This window comes from Poeciliopsis prolifica, unplaced genomic scaffold, assembly GCF_027474105.1.
Source record: "Poeciliopsis prolifica strain line A6 unplaced genomic scaffold, Auburn_PproV2 SCAFFOLD009, whole genome shotgun sequence".
NCBI classification, from domain to species: Eukaryota; Metazoa; Chordata; class Actinopteri; order Cyprinodontiformes; family Poeciliidae; genus Poeciliopsis; species Poeciliopsis prolifica.
In genome coordinates, this window is record NW_026562384.1 from 8,311,266 (window position 1) to 8,335,853 (window position 24,588).

Sequence of the window (24,588 nt, forward strand, 5' to 3'; positions counted from 1 at the left end):
GTGGGTGGAATAAGAAGAAGTGACTCGATTCTGGTTTCCCTTTTGGAGAGACATTACCAAGTAAAAAGGAGAGCCGAGTCTCAAGGAAATATTTGATAAGGAAACAGTGGCACAGTGAAACGCCACAATAAATCCCTCCTTCAAAAAACAGAGCAACTCCTCGAGATAACAACTCTTAAACATAAAAGAAAGACAGACCGAATGTCATCCTGTTGGGCATGAGGGTTGAGACCTTACACACATTTAAAGTTGGATTTTCCTTCAGTGTCATCAGAATGGAATAATGCTGAGCTAAGAATTCACCAATACAATAAAACAGTTTCAGTGAATCTGTGTTATTTCCCATTGCAGCAAACCAGGAAGCATTTAACACAACAAAAGTTTCTTTAACACAGTCAATAAAGCAGTGACGCAGTGACATCACCCGGTCTCTTTGTATCGCTCTGACACACAGAAGTGGTTTTTATGTGTCAATACCTGCACAGGTTTTCCTTGTCACAGGAAACAGGTTTCCCTTTTGGAGAGACAGAAACCTGAGCCCTAGTATTTCTGAACAAGAACATTATCTTTTGGCATCTGAGTGGGTGGAATAAGAAGAAGTGACTCGATTCTGACAGATGAACAAAACACCTGTTTTGGGTGGCTCTGAGTGGGTGAAAACTCCTAGAAAACAATGAGACGGAAGTTTCATTAGTTTCTTTTCTTACAGTATCTTGAAAAAAAGTCCTGAATAAATAATGGTTTTGGGTGACTGCCAGTAATTTTGAATGATGGTTTTGGGTGACTGCCAGTGGTTTTGTATCTAACAATAAAACATTTAATGAGAATGTGAGACTCAATCTACCTTTGTAAAGACTGATATTGTAGGAGCTAGTCTTACTTTATGATCTTCAAGAGAAAACCAACTTCAGTCTATAGACTTTGATATCTATAGATGGAATCTATGAAATAAAGTTCACACACAGCTAAGGAAATTGGTTTTATCCACAGATTAGCATAAAGATCCAACACAAGGATGCATTTTAAACAACTTTTCTGTTGACTATTCCTTTAATGTTGGTGTTTTATAATAAGGAAGTCAGTTTTCTGATGAAAAGGGGAAAAAAAACCCATATAGCAAGAACTCGATGCCACTATTATTCTGCTAAACAATAACCAAGAGGGACATGACTGGTTTAATTTCCTTCTTAACTAAATGACTTGTTGTCAAAGGGAAGCAGATATTAGCCTCTCTGCATCTATAGCTGTGGCATCACTGGAGTTTCCACAAAACAACAACAGATTATTGTTTTGTTTTTATTGTCTGTCTAAAGCCTAAAAACTGAGAACAACACACAATGAGCAAGTATCATGTTTTACTGGTGGAAGATATTGCTAGCATCACCTTGAAAAGATTTGCCTTTGAGAAAATATGCATCATGTCACCTGATATTAGGAAATATTGTCATAAATTGGTACACAAACAAATTCACTCAAGGTATGGGAAAAATGTAAGTCCATGGATCAGTGTGTAGACATTTAAATATCAGCATTTCAAACAATTATTTTATGATAAGCTGTGTTTATTCTGAGTGGAAATTAAAACCTGCTGTAAGCAATGCTTCAATGAAGAACGTTTATGAAATGTACATTTCTAACATTTCTGAAATGTATCTTGGAATTTGTCATTTCTTGATGGCATGCCAAGTCAATTAAGAGTCTGGCTGGTTCCTCTTGAATTTCAGCCACCCTAACCTGCTTAAGAGAGATTAGACAAGCTTGGCTCTGCTAAATAAGTGTTAAGCATTGATCCAGGCTCGATGTTACAGCTCACATGCAGGAGCCAAAAACACCTCAGGATACGAAAAGAAGCTGTGAGTTGAATGAGAATCCACGCCTGCCCTCTAGTGGATGATTTCCCTGCTTCCAGTCTGCAGGAGATACCTAGAAAATAAGCATAATAAAAATCTAAGAATACTTTACTAGAGGGAGTTCATTTGTAGTAAATATTAGCAATTTAAAAGTTTGTTTTTTTTCAGCTGACTAAAATAAAACAACTGAAAACATCAAGACACATTTCACTCACAAATATCTGAGTGGCATAACCTCCAGGTTCAACTGAGATTTCTGGCACTGATAGGCTTCTCACATTAAAGTGATAGTTTGATCGATGAAACGCAGAACAACAGAGAACATACAACTTAAGCTTTCCAGTCAAGTGCTTCTGATGTTCTAGGTCATACGTTAAGTTTGCATTTTGTCAGTTAGAATGTTATATGGTAAACGTATTGTTTGTCCATGTCACTGACACGTTAAATTAAAAATGTCCCTCATCTGTCCGCAGTGATTACAGAAACTGGTAGTGTGTGTGGCAAGACACTAAAACTATTGCTGTACAGAGGAGCTGTAGGGATCCGCAGCTCAGGTGGATGAATCTGTTTACAGAACATCTACAGGCAGCAAAATTTACAAATATGGCCTCTATAGACAAATGGCTAGAAGTGAAATTTGCACTGACACTTTAGACAATATCTGTTCGTCCCGGTGACTAATTTGATATTTTTATATCTGGTGTGTTATGCTCATGGTTATAACAGAACAAGCAATAAAACAAAATCTATAGCTGATTTTGAAAGTGTTCACTTTTTTAAAAATAAAACAAGCGCAGTTTGTTCACAAAACACACACCCTTCTTGAGACGTTCAGCTACACATGGCTTACTGTGCTAATACTGCCTCTCACATTAACACCACTATGTTCCGTTCTGAGCATAAGAGCATGATGATAAAACTTAAAAAATCAGCACAGTAAGTCTATAAACTCTTGAGGTTACAACCAAAACAAGCTGCACACAAGAAGAGTTCTGTTAAAGATGTTTAATCTTGGTGTAACTTGACTCCAACTGAGGAACTGGCATTTCAGGAATATAGCAGCGTGTCACTGAGCGCTAATGGAGGAGGAATGGCTCCTGATTGGTGCGTTGCTGGATGCCAGGGTTCATCAAAGTTCAAGGAGTGAGACTGGAAGCAAAAAGACTTTATTCATTAGATGCTGATGAGTCAGAGTAAATATGAAAGCAATTTATAGCTCAGTTGACTCAGATCACCTGTTTTCAGTCTTAGTAAAGTGCGCGTTTGTCTGTACCTGGTGTGTATAAAATGAAAAGGAAAATTACTTAAACTGCTTCCCAAAGAAACAAGCTTGATGTTCAGCAGCAGATGTACTCATGGAAATATTTAGGGCCAGGTGGCTTGTTTTGAATTTTGTAAACCAACTGTGTTGTTTCAGGAGCCAGACTGCAGAAACAGGTGAGTTGAAGCAGTTCCTGTACCAGAGACCAAACTTGGTCCAGTTCCTCATACTTACCGCCACTCCATTGACGAAAGCAGCCAGCAAGCCGGACGTTGCTGCGGCCATACACAGAGCTGATGAAATCAGGCGCATACATATGCTGAAATGAAAAAATTTTAGTAAATGATCTATTGATTTTAGTTCTGACCAAAACATTTGTAATAACCAGAGATCTTTTACTCCTTTGATCATTTGTCCCCACACTGAATCTCCCCTGACTCTGTATTTCTACAGGGTTACCGATTTGGACATTGTTAATAGAGTCTTTGATTTACCTGGCAGTGCTGCAGGGCCAGATCAAAGACATCTGTTGTGTTTCCAATGAGGCCGACCCCCATGTTGTCCAGCACCATCCTTTTACTGCGCTGGAGGACAACCGGGGACAAATGCTGGGGCTTGATTTCACTGATGAACAGCCCAAAACTGGCTGTGACTGTGTCCTCCTGAGCTGGATGTGGAGCGTGTCTCACGGGTTGAGTGAAGCCTAGACCACTGAAGATCTTCTACACCAAGCTTGTAGGGCTCACACGATCAGTCGTGACAAACTGATTACTGAAATAATTGTCAACTAATTTAGTAATCGATTAATCGTTAAAGGAGCATACAGATTCAAAAAAAGGCCATTTGCTGAAAAAAAAAAAACTTATTTGGAGCAGTAATTAAGCCACAACCGTACAAAAAATGTTGCACTTGAAATAAGACCTTTGTTATCAATATTTTCTACCCAAAACTCCTCAAGTGAGTTTCAGAATCACCAGGTGCAAATTTACTAAAGAAATGCTGTTATTGCATTTTACACAAGAACGTTTTTATTTTCTTATTTAGAAAAGGAATCACTTGCTAATGTTAATTTTTTAATGTATGACTAATGTTATATAAAAACGAATGGTTAAATGAAGAATTGTGGAATGGGCCGATACTTTTTCAGATTATCAAGATAAAATAATCAATTACTAAAATAATCATTGATTGCTTTGTACACTGCTGCAAACTTACATTGTGACAGGAAGGAGCCATCCATAAACTGACCCCACAAAGCTGGGAGCAGAAAATGCCCCAAAATGCCCTTCTGGTATTTCTGCTGCTCAGAAATGCATGTTTTTATGTCGAATTAAAAATTTCAAGAGGTGTCAAAAGCTACTCTTAATATCAGACAAAATGCAAGGATAAGGGAGATTTAAACATCATCATATTTTTTTATCGTCTTTTTGGTCAGCACTGTTTCTCACCATGGAATTTCTTATTTTTCCGTCAAAAACCCTTTTTCATGTCTTGTTTCAATAAATAAGAAGACTGCCTGTCTGATGTGCCATTACACCAGGAGCTTCCTGTAACTCCATCTGCCTGGTAGCTGTTTTTCTCATTTCTTCAAACTGTTGTCATACAGAGAAACCCAAAATGTTTATCTGAAATGAATGACTCCAGTGGGTTTATTTTTCACTCCTCACAAACAGAGAAGGTACTGTTTCTGCCTAACTGTAACAGGGATTCAACGACTCCTGGAAACAGAAAGAGGACGTTAAGACAGGGACGACGAGACAAGGCGGCCTCATGATGACGGTTTGGTCAAACTTCTCACTCATTTCTTATATTACAAACATTTAAAAAAAAGAAAAAAAAAAGAAAAAGGTTGAACTATGTAAACAGTGTGAAAAGACAGAACAAATCAAGAGAGCACCAAACACAAATAAGAGTCTGGACAGGAATATAAAGAGACTGAGTGAGACAACAGTTCAGCCTTAGCACCAGGACACATCCCCGCTGTCAGTCTGGAGATGAGAAGGCAATGCTGTACCACAGTGAAGGCAGTGCTGCGTTCAAGTAGGTACCAAAACATGGAACTCCTTCAGTCCTGTCAGCGTGTGGAGGTAGCTCCTGCTCAGCGTTACAGAGGGGGTCACTTCTCATTGTCCTCCAGCCTCCCCCATTCCTCCATCTCTTCATCATCAGCATCGTCGTCCACGTAGCCGCCCCACGTCCCGCACACGTCCCCTCCTTCTTCGTCGTCCTCCTCATCTTCTAGTGCGTCGCTACCATATAGCGGCTCTTCTTCCTCCTCCTCCTCCACAACCTCCATTTCCTCGGTCTCATTGTCCTCTTCGTCGTCGTCCTCCTCCTCGTCGTCGTCCTCCTCCGTGTCTAACCCGTACACATCACCGTCTTCCACTTCTCCATCCTCTCCTTCGCGGCCGGAGCCGGTTTCCAGTTCAGTTCTGTCAGTGAGGTAGGAGGTGCTGGAGGGGACGAAGCTGGAAGTAGCAGTCTTTGTGTTGATGTAGAGGCGAGGAGGAGGCTCTCGGCCGGATGGAGCAGCCTGGGAGGGAGTGGAGGAGAGGGAAGCAGGAGAAGAAGACGAAGGAGGAGTTGCTCCGGTGGCGGCTGGAAGCGTGTCGGGAAGGACGGGCACGGCCATGTTCCCGGGCCTCATGGAGGCCATGTTGGGCATGTATTCCCGTACCTCCCCAGGTTCCAGTGGCTCGGGTCCACATGGGTCGTGGTCGCTGCAGGACAACTTTCCGTCCAGCTTGGAGATGAAGAGCTTGCCTTCTCGGTGCTCTTTACAGTACGAGTTGGGGCACATCACGCAGAACGAAGCTGCCTCTTTACCGCAAACGTCACACTGATGCCATGGACATTCCCATCGCCCTGGAGACAAGATCATGCATTGCTTCAGCCATGTTGAAATATGGAAAAATACTGAAACAATAAGTGTTTTAAATATTTAACTTTTCTACATTTCGTTATGTTACAACCACAAACTTCAGCGTTTTGTTTTGGGATTTAATGTCATGTAGGGTAAAATTATGAAATACAAAGAAAATTCTACATGGTTTTCCAAAAATATTGAATTCTTTATGTGATTTGAGTGTTAAGCCTGCATTGACTCACAAGACACAAACACATCAAATCAGTCTAGAAGGATGTCAAGATGGCCACCAAACAAGCTTCCCAAACATGATGAAACATGAACACAAATTCCCAAACAAAAAATTGATTATAATGGATACCAAGCCAGGTGTCTTTGTTGCCAAACAACAAAGACAATAAATGTTGTTATTACAACAGTCTCTTCATTAAATAGCCAACTTAACATATGTGCTTCAGACAGCAAAAACAAATCAGGATTTTTCTGTTACATCTTCACTAACAGATTATTTCTTAAATCATAATATAAAGATCAGTGAAATATGAAATGAAACTCATCTTCAACCACATTAAGTTTACAAAATTTTAATTTTTATCTTCTGGCAGCACTTTGGATCTTCCCACTTCAGTTAGTAGCTTTTCTTACCCTTTTGTCTTTTTCTCATGTTTACCTTTACAAACATTCAGTTTGAAACACATCCTTACTTTGAGTATAAATTTTAGTTTGAAATGGTAATCATCTGTAGATCTACTAACCTGCAGGTCGCTTTGCCAAGTTGAGGCAGTCAGCGTGATAGACTTTGGGACATCCCGGCTTTTTACAGGACACTATCTGGCCTCCGTCGCCACAGCTGAAGCATTCGTCTTCCCTCTCCTTCGTTACTTGTTGCTTGGTCTTCTTCTTCATGTTGCCCTTCCTTCTCCCTTCCTTCAGTTTCATTTTCTCAGCTGGTGGCTGGTTCTAAGTAAAGATGGGAAATGGAGCGGTTTGCAAAGCAGGAACCAGGTGAAGGTTAATCAATGGTGAGCGTTATTTTTGACTAACATTGTGATCAGAGGCACCACGGATTGAATATACAGTTTTACCTTTGGTCGAACCCCAAGAAAACCGCTACAGTTGGGAGCTCCACATTTACAAGCAGTCTTCCCGTTACCACGACACTCCAGATTGTAGTTGAAGGTCAGCTCAACCCCTAAAGTGAAAATCATGCCGATGCTTTAATTGTCAAAAACAATTTCTACACATAAAGAGCAAAATTTACATATCACAGTCAGAAAACTTAGAAATCTTCTAAGAATGAAACATTCTTCACCCGTTATGCCCTAGCGTAACGGTGAACTTTTAGATCTCTGTTTCAGCACAGCTAAATAAAATATCCAGGCCAGCAGCAGGTCTCTGTATTACCTGACTCTGACAAGTCAATTTATACGTTCGATTCAGATACAAACACTTAAGGACGATAGCCATGAAAGACTGGAGTTAGGAAACTCTGATTCTAGAGAAAAGGGGCATGTAATTTAAGAAAATGCCGTTTTCAAAACATTTTAATAGTGAAGCTAAAGCTTCTATCTAAAAATGTGTAGAACGTTGAGATTTTCAGCTGCTTCCTTTCACTGAAGAAGAATAAATTATAATAAATTGTCTTTATTTTAGTTCGCAGGACTAACATTTTTGCCACAATTGTTTATTTTACAGGCAGGCTGAATTCATAATGGAGCACTATTAACATCCATGGCTGGGGTGCCAATCTGTTGGGTCTTTCAAAAGACCCAAAAGTTTCCCTGAAATAAACTTTCAGGGAAACATTTCTTATGACTTCCTCCTCTTAACTGAACAAATCATCATACAAATCTTTAGCATTAAATAAATGTAATTATTTGGAGCGGCAAGTCAAACCACAATTGAAAGGTTGTAAAAACTATCAACTTTAAGAAGGCAAAAAATAAAAAAATTAGAAATCCATTCGATCAGCGAAACCTTTTGGGATGTCCTGCAGAGCGAACAGCCCAACCCTGGTGTCTCCGTTCACAGTCCACTTCTGAGTCTCACAGTTTGGTTGGCAGCTATGGTTCATGAAACGTGCCTGGTTCCCTTTGGGTCCAGCATCAATGACCCGATCCTAAATGAACAAAAGTAACAAGTTTAGTCCTCTGATCTGTTTCAGTGTGTTTGATCATTTATCCCGTCTCCATGCTCCACTGACAGCTATTCGCCTCAGAATCACCTTGTCCAGGGTCAGCATGTAGAAGTTACAGATGTCGTTCTCCTGAGCGTGTCTGATTCTGGCGCGACATTCTTCCTCGTCGATCACCTCCCCAACATATTCACTCACAAAAGCACCCTAGAGGTAAAAATCAAAGAACAAAATGAGAAATGGGTAAAATCTCTCAAAACTTTTTCAATGTGTATTTTTCCCAATTTACCTTCTTGATATCAGAAACTGCGCGTAAACCCCATCCACAGGATAGCGTCCTGAAAATCTCCACAGTGGTGTACTGTCGCTTTGTAAAAGTCTGGTTCTGACATCGCTCCCCGGCTGCACACACTTGCGGGTGGCACTCATACATCAGCATGCGATTTATGCACTCTGAATCCATGCTGCATGGGTTTTCATCGTACGCCTTGCAGTTGCAGCGGGGGATTTCAGACAGGTCGGCAGTGATTATCTGCACCTTCCCAATGGGTCGGTTCACCTAGGAAACAAAGTACCATTCACCATGTTTTCAGTTTATCGCAGTCAGCTGGTTTTACGTCCCGTTGGGTCAGTTCAGCGTACCTTGATGTGTTTGTATGGAGGTGGTTTCTTGTCGTTCTTTCTGTCCTCCTGAAGCTGCTTCATTTCTCGCTCGGTCTGTAGCTCTTTGAAACGCTCTGCGGCCTCGGACAAGGCTTTAAGGACACAAATACAATCTCAGCCGATGTCGTTTATTTGCAGATAAATAACAGATAAATGGCAAAAACACATACCTTTCTTGTACACTGCGTCAGAACCTTTTCCCATTTTATCGATGTTGTGAGTGTCACCCTCCATGTAGGGGAAGACTCTGGCTTGGTACGTCCACACGAAATCTTTGGAGCCAAAGAATTGCACTGGAAACTCCCCCACTTCATGTTTCATCCTCAAGATGTTGTTTGGGACGTCTTTGGTCAGACACACTTCAGCGGGCCACCACCTGAAGCAAAGGCCGAGTTTCAGATACCTTTCCTGTTGCATTGAGCTGTTGCGTGGTGATGAAATGTTGCGCCCTTACCTGTATCGCCCCCATTTGACCCAGAGGATGTCCTTCATGCGAGGTTTCTTTCCGGCTTTGCAGTCGTTGCAGAACCAGCTACCCTGAGGCATCTCTATGTTCAAACATTCCCGATGGAAAGCAGCAGGACAGGATTCACAGCACAGCAGACTGCCCCCTGCACAGTCAGGAAAATACAAGTTCTTCAGTATAAACAGGAGATGTTGTCCAAGTCCTTTGGATGCAGCATCAATCATCACCCCGCTGCCCGCATACTTAACAGCTGTTTGTTCTGAAATGCTAAAGTATATACGCCCAATTATATACACCTTATCTTTACAGAAGATCTGCAGCTGATTTAGATGAAACTTTGCAAACTTACAAAACAATAAAGCATTACACTATCCAGACCAGAGAACTGTTAAAACCTCTGCTTGTTGATTACTTGTTAACCCTGGTTGTGATGCCTGTTCTGGTACATTTATTCTTACGGGAAAACTGTAAGTATAAACAAGACAATCACTTTAAATCATCACTTATCGAAGTAGGTCTAAAATATTTCCCTAGCCAGTAAGATTTGTTGGCTGATCAGTATGAAATCCCCTAAACAGTACGGCTACAAAATCAACTACTTGCTCTCTTAAACGCTACAGAAACAACAAGGGTTGATTTTCCATTTGACTTCATTTAGCTTAAATTTAGGACCTGGTTACACATAAAACCCCACAACTGAGTTTATAGTTTCTGTTTACCATGACTGAAAGCTATAAGGCAGACCCAAGCCCAGACTGACCTTCAGAGCAGACAAAGCACCAGCTAACGTTTATGTGTTCGTGGTTCTTGCAGCCTTTGCGAGGAGTGAAGTGGTTGGGACACAGGAAGCTGTTGTTGGACAACACCAGGCTGCCTGCTGCCATGCAGTTGTCATTGGGGTGATAGGCTACGGGACAGCGGATGCATCGAGCCAGCCGACCTGAGAAACAAAACACACAGAACAGCTTCATCCACGTGCAGAAACTGCCACCATAACCCAAGTTCAAGTTTAATACAGTTGACACTATTGTATGGGATTAAATACTTTAAGTGAATTCACTATTTTACAGAGACATTAATTTGTCAGGACACGGAGACATAATAGCAACAAGTACTGAATAAGTAACTGAAAAAGAACCACAGATGTTTAGACACAAAATTGTTTTTTTTTAATAAATCATAATTATCTAAAATTGCCTAAAACACTGTAGAACTCTATTTATGCACTTATTTTTCCCCCAAAGGGTGTTAAATTTGTAAGAAGAAAGAAAAAAAATTCTAGTACTTCCTCAAGGTGATTATTGGTAAGTGAGAAAAGTTATCAAATACTTTAGGACTTTATTTAAAAATCGGAAGAATTTTAAAACTATGCATTTAAGACCTTAAAGATTATGCAGTCTCTACCTTTACCCAACTTTAATTATTGAATTTTACTCAACCTTATTTTTATAGTGCCAATTCACAACACACTGCAATTCAATCCGGTCATGCAGAAAAATCCAAACTCATTAATTGACATTATTTCTGAAACAATCTGGTCAAGTTCAGTTTATTACTCAAATTGGTGAAAAAATGTATTTTCTTTTTGGATGATTTTTTAATTTAGAGATGTCTATAATTAGTATGTAAAACCTGCAATTCGTTGGTTTACCAGAAGGTGGCAGCAGAGTCAAAGAGCCTCTTCACAACTTGTTCAGTTTCAACACTTCTCAAGCCAGGAACTTAAATCTTTGAATTATTCTAGCTCAGATGTCTAGAGCCAACTCTGTACTGTTAAGAAAGATATCTAAAATAAAACTAATTTACTATTTTAACCATAAAACCTGATAATTCATCAAATATGATGTTAGTGCCAAAAATAAGAGCTTCTGTCTTATCTGAGTGAAAGCAGCCAGCCAACCACGTGCTTCAGTGTTCTGCAGGCTAACCATGTTGTATTCCCACTGTAATAAAAGCTCCTCTACAGATGTGGTTTGATTGAAATGATGGGGGGTCTACCTTTGGTGCTGCAGGCGTTGAGAGGGTTGGTGATGTGGCATGACAGGCAGACATGCAGAGGGCAGCGGAAGCCCTTGTTATGCGGCTGGGTGGGCGAATACGCCATGATGCAGTCCGAGTGGTAAAACTTCCCGCAAAGGGGGATGATACAGCGCTTCACTCCATTATCAGACTTCTTACACACAAAGCAGTTATGAACACCTGAAACAAAACGAAGTCAATGAGAATCTGAAGACTTGTTGTGTTTTAGGACAAACCGTTGACGGTCAGTCGCTGGGTTTTAGGTCCTTTGTGAGTCACAAAGCGAGACACACCAGTTTTACATTCCTGACAGAGGAATTTTCCTTTGGGGGCCGCAGACAGGCTGATGCACTGCAGGTGAAAGGCACCAAAACACGGACCGTCGCATACCAAAAGGTCTCCTGTCTTCTCACACACCTATAAAAACGCACACGCAGCAAGAGGCACACTGGCCTGTCATTAACACGGAAGGTGAAAATAGTCACATCACAGTCAGTGTGAAGGTCATTTCACCTGACAGACGCTCTCCTTCAAAGATGGAGCTCCTATTTTTCCCTTAACATCACCCGGGGACGAGAGACTGTCATTCAAACCCACCGGCATAACCTAAAGGAGATGAATACCATCTAATGTTACTGAAGCCCTCAGAACAGATAGAAACTTAGAGATTATTCTACATTTTGGTTGGAGAAAACACAGCAGGAGCACCTCAGGTTTGGGAGTTAGTGTTCCAGTGTGCTCCTCCTGTTTCTCCTCAGCGCTGCAGGGCTCTGTCTCAGCCTCCTGCTTCGGGGTCATACACCGCTGAGGGCTGGGTGACCTGCTCTCTGGACGCTTGGCGGCTTCAGCAGGGACGGATGATGAGCAGGGGGCAGATTTCTCTTTCGTCACGGATGCGACCTATCCCGCAAAACAACGATGAGAATAACTAAACAGAACTTCAGCAAGTTATAGTAAATATTTGGTGCCTTGATGAATACCTGTGTTTTCTTGACTGACACTTTTACGTCTGGCGAAATGCCGAGTTGCCGCTTAGATTCCTGTAACAAATTTGGTGAAGTTACAGTAAATCTCAATGTAGTTATTAGGGTTTTATGATAAAAGCCACCATATAATTGTGCAAAATTTTTAAATGGAAACAAAATTATACACAAGTATCAAAAGGCTTTTTAAAAATTAACATAAAAAAAAGTTGGCATTTGTATTCAGCTCCTATCTTTCCCTAATTACAACTCCAGTTAGGCCCAAAATTATTCATACACCTAACAAATAATGTTTCTTCAAATGAGAAGCTTTTGTTTATTTGGAAAGATACTAAAACACTTTAAAAACAGGATCAAAGATCTAATCGAAATGTATAATCTTCTCAATGACCAAAGAAAAATATATCGGCATTAAGCAATCAAACCCTTCTTGGGTTTTCACTGGTATTTTGACAATCGTTTGCAATGAGCTCCAAGCCTACTGAGGGCTCCTTGCCATCACCCTAATCTTTAGCTTTCTTCACTTCACAAACCTAAATCTGCCAGTGATAAGAATCATTTTAAGCACACATGCAAAAACCCAGGAAAATATACTGAGGTTTATGGTTGTTAAAGTGACAAGAGAAGAAGTTCAGAGTGTGAATACCTTTGCAAGGCAGTGTAGTTTTAGATTTCGTAAACATACCTTTTTCTTCGAGGAACCTGCTGACACTTCTTCTATGGTACACTCCTTCGCCTTGTGTGAGAGCTTCCTGGGCCTCTTTCTTTCTTGAAGAGATGTTCCCGAGTCTGACATTGGAAAAAACATCAAGGTAAGTCTCAAGGATTCACATGCAGAAATTGACATTCAAAGACACAACATGGCAATAATGGGCTTTTGAGGTGTAAAAACATGAGACTATCGTATAAATAATTTCTGAATTTTTTTTCTAAGTCCCATATATGATGATAAAGGACAGCTGAAGGTTTTGGGTAATAACTGACTTACATTTAAAACTGTTCATGATCCTATTTGTTAAGTCTAGGTCCATCAGAATACAAAGTAATCCCAGCTCATGACGCTTCCACCACCATGTTTCCCTATTGGTATGATGTTCTTTTGGTGATGTGCAGTCTCATTTTAGTAACAAACTTTACTTTTGGAATTGCATCTCATTCGACCACAACATGCTCGCTAAAAGACTTTAGCAGATTGTTCCCAGATTTGGAACTTTTCTTCAGTTATACTCCTTAGTCTAGATATCTGGTGATTACAGAAAATTACTGCAACACGCAGAAGATGACCAGTCCTAACTAGAAATTCCTGCAGCTCTTCCAAATCATTTCCTTGGAAGCCAACATGACTGGCATTTGTTCAGTCTTTTCATCAATTGTGGAGAACTATCTAGATTTAGAAGTGTCAATATTGTTGCTTATATTTTTACTCAAATTGTTGATGACTGGGTTAACTGTGTACATTTTAAAAGCTGGGTTGTTATTTGTACCACTCTGACTTTATTTAAAATATGTAAGTGAGCAGCACAAGAAAATCAAATGCTGGTTGGACATTGGAACTGGATATCAGATAATTTGTTTTACATTAAATGGCATTTTAAAAGGGAGTTTTGCAGACTTTTTTATACCCACTTTATGTTCTTTGGACATTTTAGAAAATTTGTTTCTATATACTCTGTCAATTTAGTGAAAAACACTGCAATACCTAAATCAAGCCAGTAGGTGGCAATAACATCAAATTTCCTCAATAATCATTTTATTTTTTAACTGTTTACCTTTTCCTCTAAATTGGAAAGTTAATTGAAAAAAGTGGGAAAAAAACATAAAAATGGTCCCACTGTTGTGGATTTGAGCTCAAAAAGCTTCAATGATCATATGGGCAGGATCACCTCTGATTCTACTAATCTCCTGATATCCAGTTCAAATGGGAACGCCCCAAACAGATCTTATACAAAGATAAGAAAACTTGAGTTGCATGTGGATGAGTGGTGAAAACCTGATGAGAGCAGATGGAGAGCAGATGGAGATGCTCTCTGATGAGAGCAGATGGAGAGTAAGACTCACCACACTCAAAAGACAGATCCGTTTCCTCTGCTGCGTCTGTGTCAGAGCGGGGTGGTGCCGTGACAGGAGATAAAGGTGGTGCTGGAGGAGAAAACTCTTCCTGAGACGGACTCGGATCCACCTTTTCCTGAGCCTCTCTTAGCTCCGCAAAAGATGACGTTGAGGTATCTATGGTTTCTGTAGCATTGAGCTCATGGAGTGCCATAATCCCTGAAGTCTCCTACGCAGAAACATAAGACGCAATCCATAAGTGGATAGTAAAGGTAGTAAAGGTATTCACACCTCTGGCACATTCAGTCACCGTACAACAGCAAACTTGCTGTGATTTTATGTGACAGATCAAAACAAAGTAATGCCGAATTCTGAAACGAAGTCTCACAGGTAAGGAGCCTTACTTAAAAAATCAGAATTAAACTCATTATTCTGAGCGGACATAAATGAAATGAAGTGCAAAACCCAGTGTGGCTACATAAAATAAAATACACTACTCACATTTTAGTTTTCATTTGTTCAAAAAAACGAAAGTTACAAACCATGTAATCTTTTCATTCTATTTCACAATTACCTGTGTCTCTCATAACATACACTGAAGATTGTGATCATAATGGGACAAAGTGTGAAAAACGTCTACATATTTGTACAAGTCTTGTACAGTTTTATAATTATTTTTATGGTTTTGGGTTTTTCTTTGATAGCTGTAACTAATTATTTATTGAAAAATCCCCAAACTTTTGTTTCTTTTTTATAATCTGTACTGTAGGAAACCACAACCCTAAAAACGTTCCTCACCATTTTGGAACAATCTGCCGGGTGTTTCTTTGACCTCTTTTTTGTGGAAAATATTTGTTCATACCCCTCGGTGGACTCCAAGAGCCTCTTGGTTGGTTTCCGGAGGCGTTTGTTCTCAGATTGTCCTGTGTGCAAAAAAACAAACACTTTCATATTTCAAAAAGTTTTGTCTCAGTAAAAAAAGAACAAAAAACCTATAAAGCACTTTGCTCGAGTCTTACCGGCTGTGCTGCTAGCATCTGAAGAGTGTGAGTCATTCTCAGTGTGCGCCTCCAGATCTAGAGATGCTCTCGTTGTCGGAGAACCCTTCATCTCGGCAGGTGCCTCGGTCTCAGCGGACCTCTCACTCCCAGCTGCTTCAGTCTCAGCAGCTTCCTCGACCAGCTGCCAGCGCTTCTTTGGAGCCACAGCGATTTCTGAGGACTTCTCCAGGTAGCTGGCGGAAGAATCGGGGCCAAATGAGTCTGCTACAGGCTCCGTCGAGCCAGACTGGATGCTGATTAAGTCTCTCTCAGGTACATCCAAGCACAGCTCAGGCGTCGTGAGCTTCAGTTTAGATGGAAGCCTTTGTTTTCTGCGCTGCTTCTCCGAACTCCCGACCTCAGCGTGAGGAGGAAAGCCTTCACAGTGATGGGTGTCGGCTGAGGCGCCCGCTTTAGAGCAGAGCTTGGTTTTCACCGGTGTGCTTTGGCTCAGCATGGGTTTCTCCGACTGCCCATTTTCTAATTTGATCTGAAGAGGTAGACCTTCGCAGGAGCCTCTCAGCAGACCACCTTCTGCTGCGGTGGGGATCACCAGGGGTTCCTCCTTTATTAAGGTAGCCGACGGCGGCAGCACCAGCGGTGTGCCTTCTTTTTCTCGAGTGTCATGCATGTCCTTTAACAGCATCAGAATAGTACTAAATTTGTAATTGGAGTCCGGTCGAAAGACACTCAGCTCAGAGTCACTGCTGTCCTCCATCGCTAGTGATTTGAACCTTAATTCTTTACTATCCTGAAAGGTGTCCATTGGAGACAGAGACAAAGAGGAGGAGGTAGATAGATCTGATGGACTGTTTTCTGCCTTGATCCTAACCGGCTGCTGCGCAGGCCGAGTTATCCCCTCGCACTTTGACCTCACCACCGAGCCGTTGTGAACTGGTTTCTTATTCAGCTTCCTTACGCGACGTTTCGGAGAGCTGTGGTTAACAAACGAACATGTTTTGCTGGGGTATTTCCGATTTGGAGACAGTTCAGCTTTGAAGGCAGCATCAGTAGGAGTTTTGCCGAAGCAGCCTTCAGGAGGAGCTTCAGGTGGGATTCGGCTTGTGGCTGGTCCATCTTTGTGATTGGTCTCTTCTGCTGCTTTCAGAGCCTTTGTCATCAGATGGTTGCTGGCAGAAAGAGTCCCAGAGTGCTTTTCACTTGAACCCTGGGACAATTTGCCTGGCCTGTGTCCAGGGTCTTTAGAGGTCGCTTTGTTTTGAAATATGCAGGATGAATCAGACGGATCTAAACAAAGGTTTAGTTTTTTAGATGTCTTTTTCACTTTTACTGAAGCATGCTCTTTTCTGTCCGTGGTATCGGCGTCATATATTGGAGAAAGAGCTGTGCGTTTAGGTCGATTCAACATCGGAACTGAATCTAAGTCGGCATAAGGCGAGTCCTTCGGCTCCTCTGTCAATGCACGCGTTGTTGCATGAAGCTGACCAGCTTTGTTGGCAGTTTCCTTTCCACTAACAATATGACCAAATATGTCCGACAAACATTTCTTCTTCTTTTTCAAAGCTTTGCTCCTATTGCCGTGTGCTGTGGAGTTTTTGAAGAGATGGTGGCCATTTCCATTGGTCGCCGGACCAGGTGAGTTGGGTCGATTTGGGGCAATGGAGACGGAGGGGGCCTCCAACGGCTCTTCAGATGGAGGAAGGCTGGTCAGATGTTCGTCTCCATTGACAGGTAGTGAAAGTGAACTCTCACTGTTCCTCTGTCGACCCGGGAGCAGATACTCAGCTTCAGCCACACTGACTTTCCACGCAGTCAGCAAACTTTTTGGAATCTGCTCAGATCATAATTTATGCTTAGATAAGTTTACACAATAAGGGAATAATAGGTACAGTCACTGAGAAAAAGAAACACAGTTCTTTGAATTCTAAAGTTTCACATACCTGGAGTCAGGAAAGACTTTATTAGGGGGAGGAGGTTTAACAACTTTTAATATTATTTAAATTTACTGTATTTGTACTGAAACATAGAATAGATTGCACATTTGTATTCACATTTGCTTTGGTTACACAAATGTGAACCAAAACTGGAAAAGCACTGTCTGAGAAACTAAGTGCAACCCCTCCAGCTTAAAAACAGATTTAAGAGGGAAGGGAGCAGCCAGGTTTTGAAAGTTAAATGAACTTGATTTACTTATCTAACTTGTGGTTACTAGTCTACAAATTAGCTCACCTGGTGCATACAGGTGAAGGTTACACAAAGCAGAGACGAAAAAACACCTCAGCAATGACATGAAACAATCAACTGTTGATGCCAATCAATCCTGGAAGAGTTATTATGTCTATTCCAAGCAAGTAGTGGAAAATGTCAGACATTTTCCAGTCTTTTAGAAAAGAATATTCCATTAATTTCAGACCAAAGAGGGCTCAGAGAAATTGCATCTCAAGCTTTATTCAGGCATGAGAATAATAAATGAGAAAGTTAATGAAAGAAAATTTGCCATGAGAAAGTTTTTTTTCTCTAAAATGAAATGGTAGCATCAACAGCATTAGTTGTGTTAATACTTTGCTAAATGTATAGACAGTGATGTCGTTCTTTAGTGTCGTGGTCAGTTTTTAGTTGCTTATCGAAATCACTTTCTCTTACTGTGCATTATTACTATTTTCTTTTGTAATTTAATTCTATTTCCTCTACGCGTGGTGGCCACCGTTTCTGTGACAGTATCAGGAGCGACAGAAACATAAACAATGGAGGGAAGAGAGACATGCGCATTTTGTTGCTGGAAAATCACATTTATAGTTTTCGAGACAATAGTGAGACACACAAAAACGCACAAATTACTAAAGCTTATTCTGTACTGTCATAACCATTAAACAATCTCCCCTGGAATTCATCCTTATAAGTGGAGATACATTGTTAATTACAATGACATGTAATTAAGTATTGGCAAAGACCAATATAATTTTCACAAGCGTTGTTCTTAGCAGCAGCTGAATGTAACTGAAAAAGTTACTTTTAATGTAACTTAGTCTCTTTCCAAATCAAGTAATCAGTAATCTAACTATGTTACTTTTTCAAGGAGTAATCAGTAATCAGATTAAATTTACTTTTTCAAAGTAACTATGCCATCACTGCATATAGAGCTGTCATAATATGCATCAGGACAATTAATGAAATACAAAAAAAAAAATGCATGACAGACATTTTTTCTGTTTTCAGTGAAGAAAAAGACCGACTGATTATGTGATCAATCAACAATCTCAAATGTTCTGATCGTGTTGAATCAGCCCCTCATATTTCTACAATAATTTAAAGAAAAAAAAAAAACATTTGATGGAGCCTTTTACAGTCCGTTTTCTCCTCCAGTCAAGTTGAGATCAGAAAGCAGAGTTAACAATGGTTGTGTAAAATATATAGTGTTGGATTAAAGAAAGCACCCAAAAAACCACTAAGAAAAATACTTGATACTTGCTGTGTATAGACATAATGCTCAAACGCAGCATGCGCCTGCTCAATCACTCATTCACTCACTAACTCACTCTCTCACTAACTCACTCACTCAGACACAGACACAATGGCGGATCGTAAAATAAGTCTGCAGAGAAAGTCATTTCGAAGGCAGAACAAATTCTGACCAAAAACCCAAACAGACTAAAAGAGAAAACTGTAAAAATGCCTCTGCTCCTAAACAAAAACATGTGAATGGGAAAGTTTCAAAGATGGATGCTTTTGTTGCTGTTTCATTCACATCGCCAGGATTTTCAAATGAACATGTTGTGGTAATGTCAATTAGGATACCAGCTTTCATTTCATATTTATGAATTAAACAAGGATTTATTTCTGTAGGGTAATTACTTTTCTACTTGTCTTTTTTATTTATTTTCACATATGTTGCATGATTAAAAAAGCTTGGCTATAATAAACACGGCTCCTACCTAAATGTAGTTTGGAATTTAAAATAAATAAATTAAGAGTGATGCCTGGCGTTCTTTATGAAGCAAAGATTATAATCAATACACTTTTTCTAGATTTACCAAATAAATTAGGTGTTTTGCACATAAGTATTGGATCGAAAAGAAAATCGAAGGTATTGAACATCACTTGTAAGAAGAGGGAGGAGTCGCTGCTGCTGAAACCAGGGCAATTTGGGCCACCACTATTAAGTAGCTGGTCTAAAAATGTAATTATCTTATCTTTTTGGAAGTCATATAATGCACAGTGGCTGAAACACAGCACATCACTGTGAATATGCCCTCCCCAGTTGAAGCAAGGCGATCATACGGAAATTATGTACTTTTTCAGTATGTACAAGCAAACTGGTCAGAGTTGATGGTAGATGGATGAAGCTCGAAACAGGTGGAAACTTGGGTAAGAACCTATTGGAGATTGCAAAAGACTAGAGAGTGGGTTCAACTACCAGCAGGACAACAAACCTGAACAAGAGCAATGTTGCAATAGTGAGATCAAAGCATATTCAGGTGTTAGAATGACCAGCTTAATTGAGATTCTGAGGTGAGATTTGAAAAAAAAAAAAAAAAGACTTTCACAGATGCCCTCTTTTTGACTAAGATTGATCGATTTTGCAGAAGTCAGATGTACGAAGCTGGTCGAGGTCAATCACAGAATTGCTGCTGTAAAATGATTCTATAAGGTACTGACTGAACACAAATGCATAGCACACTTTTTAAATTTTGCTTTGTAGAGAATTTTTGAAACCATGGATTCTTCTTCTACTTCACAGCCATGAGTTACTGTGCTGCTCGCTTAATATTCAAATCATTTACGTTGGAATTTGTGGCTGTGAGCTAACAAATGTGAAAAAGAGCTATTAGCACTTTTGAAAAGCTCTGTACATTTTCACGTTCCCTTTGTGTCCTGGCAGACAGGCTCTAAAGTCTCTGTTTCTCCCCACGTGGGTCCATAGCAGAGACATATTTAGTCACTGTGGGCCTTTCACACACCGCTATTCCATGTTAGCTTTGGATTTGTTCAATACATCATTACTCTGTGGAATCTGTTATGGGTTTTTGTACACAGCAGTTTAAAAACGTAAATACTTCTACGTCCATGTAAAGATCAGATTCGTTTTTTAAGGTCCTGACAGGTAAAAATCTAGAATTCAAAGATGTTGTACTTTCTTTTGACCGTGAATGTAAATGTACTTATTTACCGTATACTTGTAGTCCTTCTCTTTCTGCTTTCCCCTCCGTCTAAGAACAGGCAGCTCCTCGAACTGATGTCCCCCTTCAAATGGTAGAATGACGCTCCCTGGGACCCAGGTGCGTTCAGTGACCTCGCCGACCGTCTCCAGGAAATACATCCGACAAGGACGATTACTTGGTACTGAAGGGGTAAAAAAAAAAAAAAGATAGAGAAATGAACAGCAGATTAGTTATTAGTTGTGTTACACACAGACAATAAATTTGATTGAGTGCCAATTAGCCAGTGAGATCAAATGTTTCATAGAGAGTTAAAGTTGCATATCATTAAATATGAATATCAGATTTTACTTTTGTGAAAAAAATGAAATCTCTCCATCATATCGATTACTACCAACAGTATTAAATTTAAAATAAAGTAGAATAAATAAGAATAAATAAATAGTTCCCTGTTGTGTGAATCGGCCTGCGTTAATCCTTATAAAAAGGACTTGCAGGTAAGAAAAACTCCTTATTTGGTTTGTCAAAATATATATACATATATGTATATATATATATATATATATATACATATATGTATATAATACTACACCAGTAAAAAATATATACTTTTATTGCAGAAATATGATCATGTGTGGCCAACACAATCACAGGGAAGACTGTTTTTTAAAAAGATACACTCATTCCCTCCACAAGGAAGGCAAGCCTCAAAAGGTTATTTCTGCAGACAAACATATTAATAGAAAGTTAACTAGAAGGATAAATGTGGTAAAAGGGAGCACAAACACAGCTATAACCCTTAACCATTTAAGTTAACTATATCTTAAAATGGTTATAGTTAACTTTGTGATGCTTTTCAGACTTGATTGGTTATTAACTACTTGTTACATTTTATTTTGACGGCATATCTGTCCACAGAACATAAAAATACAAAAAGTCATCAAAGCTTCATCAGAACTCACCTTTCATCTTTGTGTGGCTCCCATGTTTTGGGTCACAGACGACCTGGCAGGGCCACCAAGGTCGTCTGTTGAATTTTGCCCACACCAGGTCTCCTTCTAAGTACTTCACAACAGGGAGAAGTTTTTTCTTTGGGCTGTTGGACTAAATCAGCACAAGGAAAACAATTTAATGTGAGACAAAGGCTAAAATGGCAGGTCATGTTATTTCAAATCAAATCAAAACAGTGACAGAACGGTATAGGAAAGCAAGTGCAGCTCCTCTTCTGGTGTTAGATTTCATCAAGATATGTTTAATCTAAAAGTGTATATTTCAACATATATTTTCACCAATTTGAAAAAAAAATCCAGTTTCTTTCTGGTCAAAAGCAACTTCTGATTTTCTTTGAAGACCTAGAGTCTCATTTTGAGCGATTACGATTAAGATTCTAGACATTACAAAAGAGAAAGAACTACAGCTCTTAGATAGCTTCTGATTCAAACAGAAAACAAAGAAATAATAAGACTATTCTCATTTTTACATTACATTTTTACATTTTTACATTACATATGCCACTAAACTGTATCTGAGTTTTACTAAGTTTTACTAAAAGGGTAAATGCTTCATATTTGTCTGTATTCATTAACTAATCAGAGCAGATTCTCATCTTTGGCTGACTGATTGGTGCATCTCTATAAGATATATTTCAAGTGATACTTTTAACAGAATCTTCCCCCGTGGATTAGATTTCTCCACTCCAATACATAGCCAAGACAAGCAAATGTTCATTTGATTGCACAAACAATGCAAAAGAAATTCCCCACGTGTGTCCAACTCACATTAGAGCTTGTGCCAGCTGGTGAGACAAACCCAGGGTCAACAGGAGAGGTGAGTTCGACTTCGCTGTCCGACTCCTCGCCCACATTCCACCCGTCTCTCATAGTGATTTCTGGCAGTGCACTGGGGCTTAGTGTGGGGTTAAGTTCAGAAATAGTTTTGGACATCAGATTAAAGACTGTGGGTTTGTATGCTCGTCTCTCTACCACTGAGTTGCATGTGCTTTTGCTCCCAGTGACATTTCTATCCTGGGTCGTGTTTGAGGGGAGCTGAAAAGGTTTGAGGTCCTGAACACCGCCGTGCCCCTCCTCCTCTTCCTTGATGTCACCGCTGTCAAACAGCATGGACCCAAAATGCAAGCCCCGATGCTCCCAAAACCCGATGGGAGCATCTGGGATGCGCTCGAAGCTGTCTGGGCTACGAGGGGAGAAGCCGTTCCTGCTCCCATTCTGCAGACTTTCAAAGGGGTCCATGTCGTCTGTGCCAGGGGATGAAGGTAGCTGGATGGGCGGTGGCTCAAACCCCTCATCTTCATCGGTGATCGAACGGGCACAGTGCAAGCTGCTCCTGGAGTGAAAGTCTTTGCTGTTGAGTGAGGCGTTCATGCGCTGTGGTCTCCTCTGTGGGCTGTAACCCGCATGCAGAGTCTCGAATGGCTCCATGTTGTCAGTGCCAGGCGATGGAGGCAGTTGGACTGCTGGCGGCTGAAACTCATCATCGTCATCATCGGTGATTGGACTTGCACAGCGTAAGCTGCTCCTGTCCTGGAGGTCAGCATTCAGGCGCTGTGGTCTCCTGTGTGGACTGTAGCAGTGGAAACGCTCCAGCTGATTGTATCCCAGGAAAGCAGGCTGTGGCAGCTGGCCCAGTCCACGAGTCACAGTGCCACACTGGTTCCTATAAGAAGTGCTCAGAGGGCCGTTTCGGGCCCTCAGATCTGGCTGGCTGGGGCCAAACACCGATTCGACCCTAGGACCCGGTCTGTATGACTGATTCATGTTGTCATCCTTATATCCTGTTAAACAGAAACAGACACTGTTAGACACGGGAGGTGGGACGTTTAATGCCAGCATAACAAACACAAATCCGAGACAAACAACAACCTATCCAGTCTGCAAAGAAACTTGTAAAGCGAAGGCTGTGCGCGCACACACACCGTGATAGCATGGCCTCCATTGTGAAGGGCCAGCTCAAGACAAAACCCTAAACACGTCCACCGGTGAGCTCCGGTCCACACGTTCCTGTCTGCGAGTTATTAGAAAAAATAGCGCCGCTTTGTCTGCTAATTGTGGGTCATGGCGATCACCGAGACAGTGGTGAAGGTGGTGACACTGAGCCATCACAGGAAAAAAAAAAAAAAAAAAAAAAACACAAACAAGCTACGACCGATCAGAGGAAGCTACTATTAACTCACACATTGTCAACACGTGGAAAAAAGGGCGAAAAACCCACCATTTGTAGGTCGGCCACCGTCAAACCAACAGCGGATCTTTGTTGGAGTGACACAAAGCGACTGCTTTCCTCGGCTCTGCCTGCACAATCCCAGCTGCAGCAGCTCTGATAGTAGGCCCAGGCACAGCTCTCATTCTCGGCACTTCATCGCCTCATCAGCAGCAGCGGCGACGGCAGCAGCGACGGCCCTCCTCTTTAGAAACTGTCAGCTTTACAGGGAAGAACAGGACTAAATCTGCCGCTCCACCTCGAGAGCCACAACCGGTGTCTCCCTCTGCCACGGCAGATTATTCACTACATGTTTTCTCTTCGTGCTAGCCGAAGTGCCCTCGGTTATGTTAAAACAAGCCCAGGCTGACTGTGTTGGTGAGCAGCAGCCAATCGGCTACCCAGCTACCCAACCCCCCGTCTCCGCAGAGGGCCGTGACACTCGCGCGCTGCCGCACACACTCATGTAAATACGGGCGAAAGCGCAAAGCGCGCGCGTCAGGACATCCAGGTGAAGTTACTAAAACTGCAAAACAGCAGCAGCGACAAACTCCCAGGAGTTCGCAAAAGAACGAGGCGCCTCGGCGTGTTTGACAGCAGACTCCGGGTGTGTTGTTTTGCGACCGAGCTGCGCGGTTTCCACGCCACTTTCAGAGCCGCACACACGGCCTCCCCGGTCAGACCTCACTCTGTGCGCCATGTTGTCTTCCCGCACAGAGGACTGGCAGGAGGAAGCAGGCCCGGCAGGCAGGCGCAAAGGGAAATACAAAAAAGACAGAGACGAGCGGCGAGAGCCGCTGCGCCGTGAAAAGTTATTGTCTTCTGTTGACTTTCGAGCAGCGATTTGTCACACAAGCATGTCCTGTAGTTACGCAGACTGAAATTATTCGGATTCAAAAGCGCAACTGTATGTAAAAGAGCGCA

The 24,588-nt window shown here is 41.2% G+C and overlaps 1 protein-coding gene across 1 annotated transcript; it reads right to left on the reverse strand.

Moving 5' to 3' along the window:
• Nucleotides 1-4,729: 4,729 nt before the first annotated feature.
• Nucleotides 4,730-24,364, reverse strand: nsd1a (nuclear receptor binding SET domain protein 1a). The gene is made up of 23 exons (XM_055034298.1): nucleotides 23,677-24,364; nucleotides 22,227-23,239; nucleotides 21,411-21,552; nucleotides 20,460-20,632; nucleotides 15,311-17,123; nucleotides 15,090-15,214; nucleotides 14,301-14,520; nucleotides 12,928-13,031; nucleotides 12,240-12,299; nucleotides 11,968-12,159; nucleotides 11,773-11,865; nucleotides 11,553-11,676; nucleotides 11,239-11,439; nucleotides 10,001-10,180; nucleotides 9,229-9,385; nucleotides 8,945-9,150; nucleotides 8,754-8,866; nucleotides 8,401-8,670; nucleotides 8,202-8,318; nucleotides 7,955-8,096; nucleotides 7,063-7,169; nucleotides 6,733-6,937; nucleotides 4,730-5,976 (listed from the first exon to the last, which is right to left on the reverse strand). The coding sequence occupies exons 2-23, from the start codon at nucleotides 23,220-23,222 to the stop codon at nucleotides 5,228-5,230; spliced, it is 6,489 nt and encodes a 2,162-aa protein (XP_054890273.1). The 5' UTR covers nucleotides 23,223-23,239; nucleotides 23,677-24,364; the 3' UTR covers nucleotides 4,730-5,227.
• Between the last annotated feature and the right edge of the window lie 224 nt (nucleotides 24,365-24,588).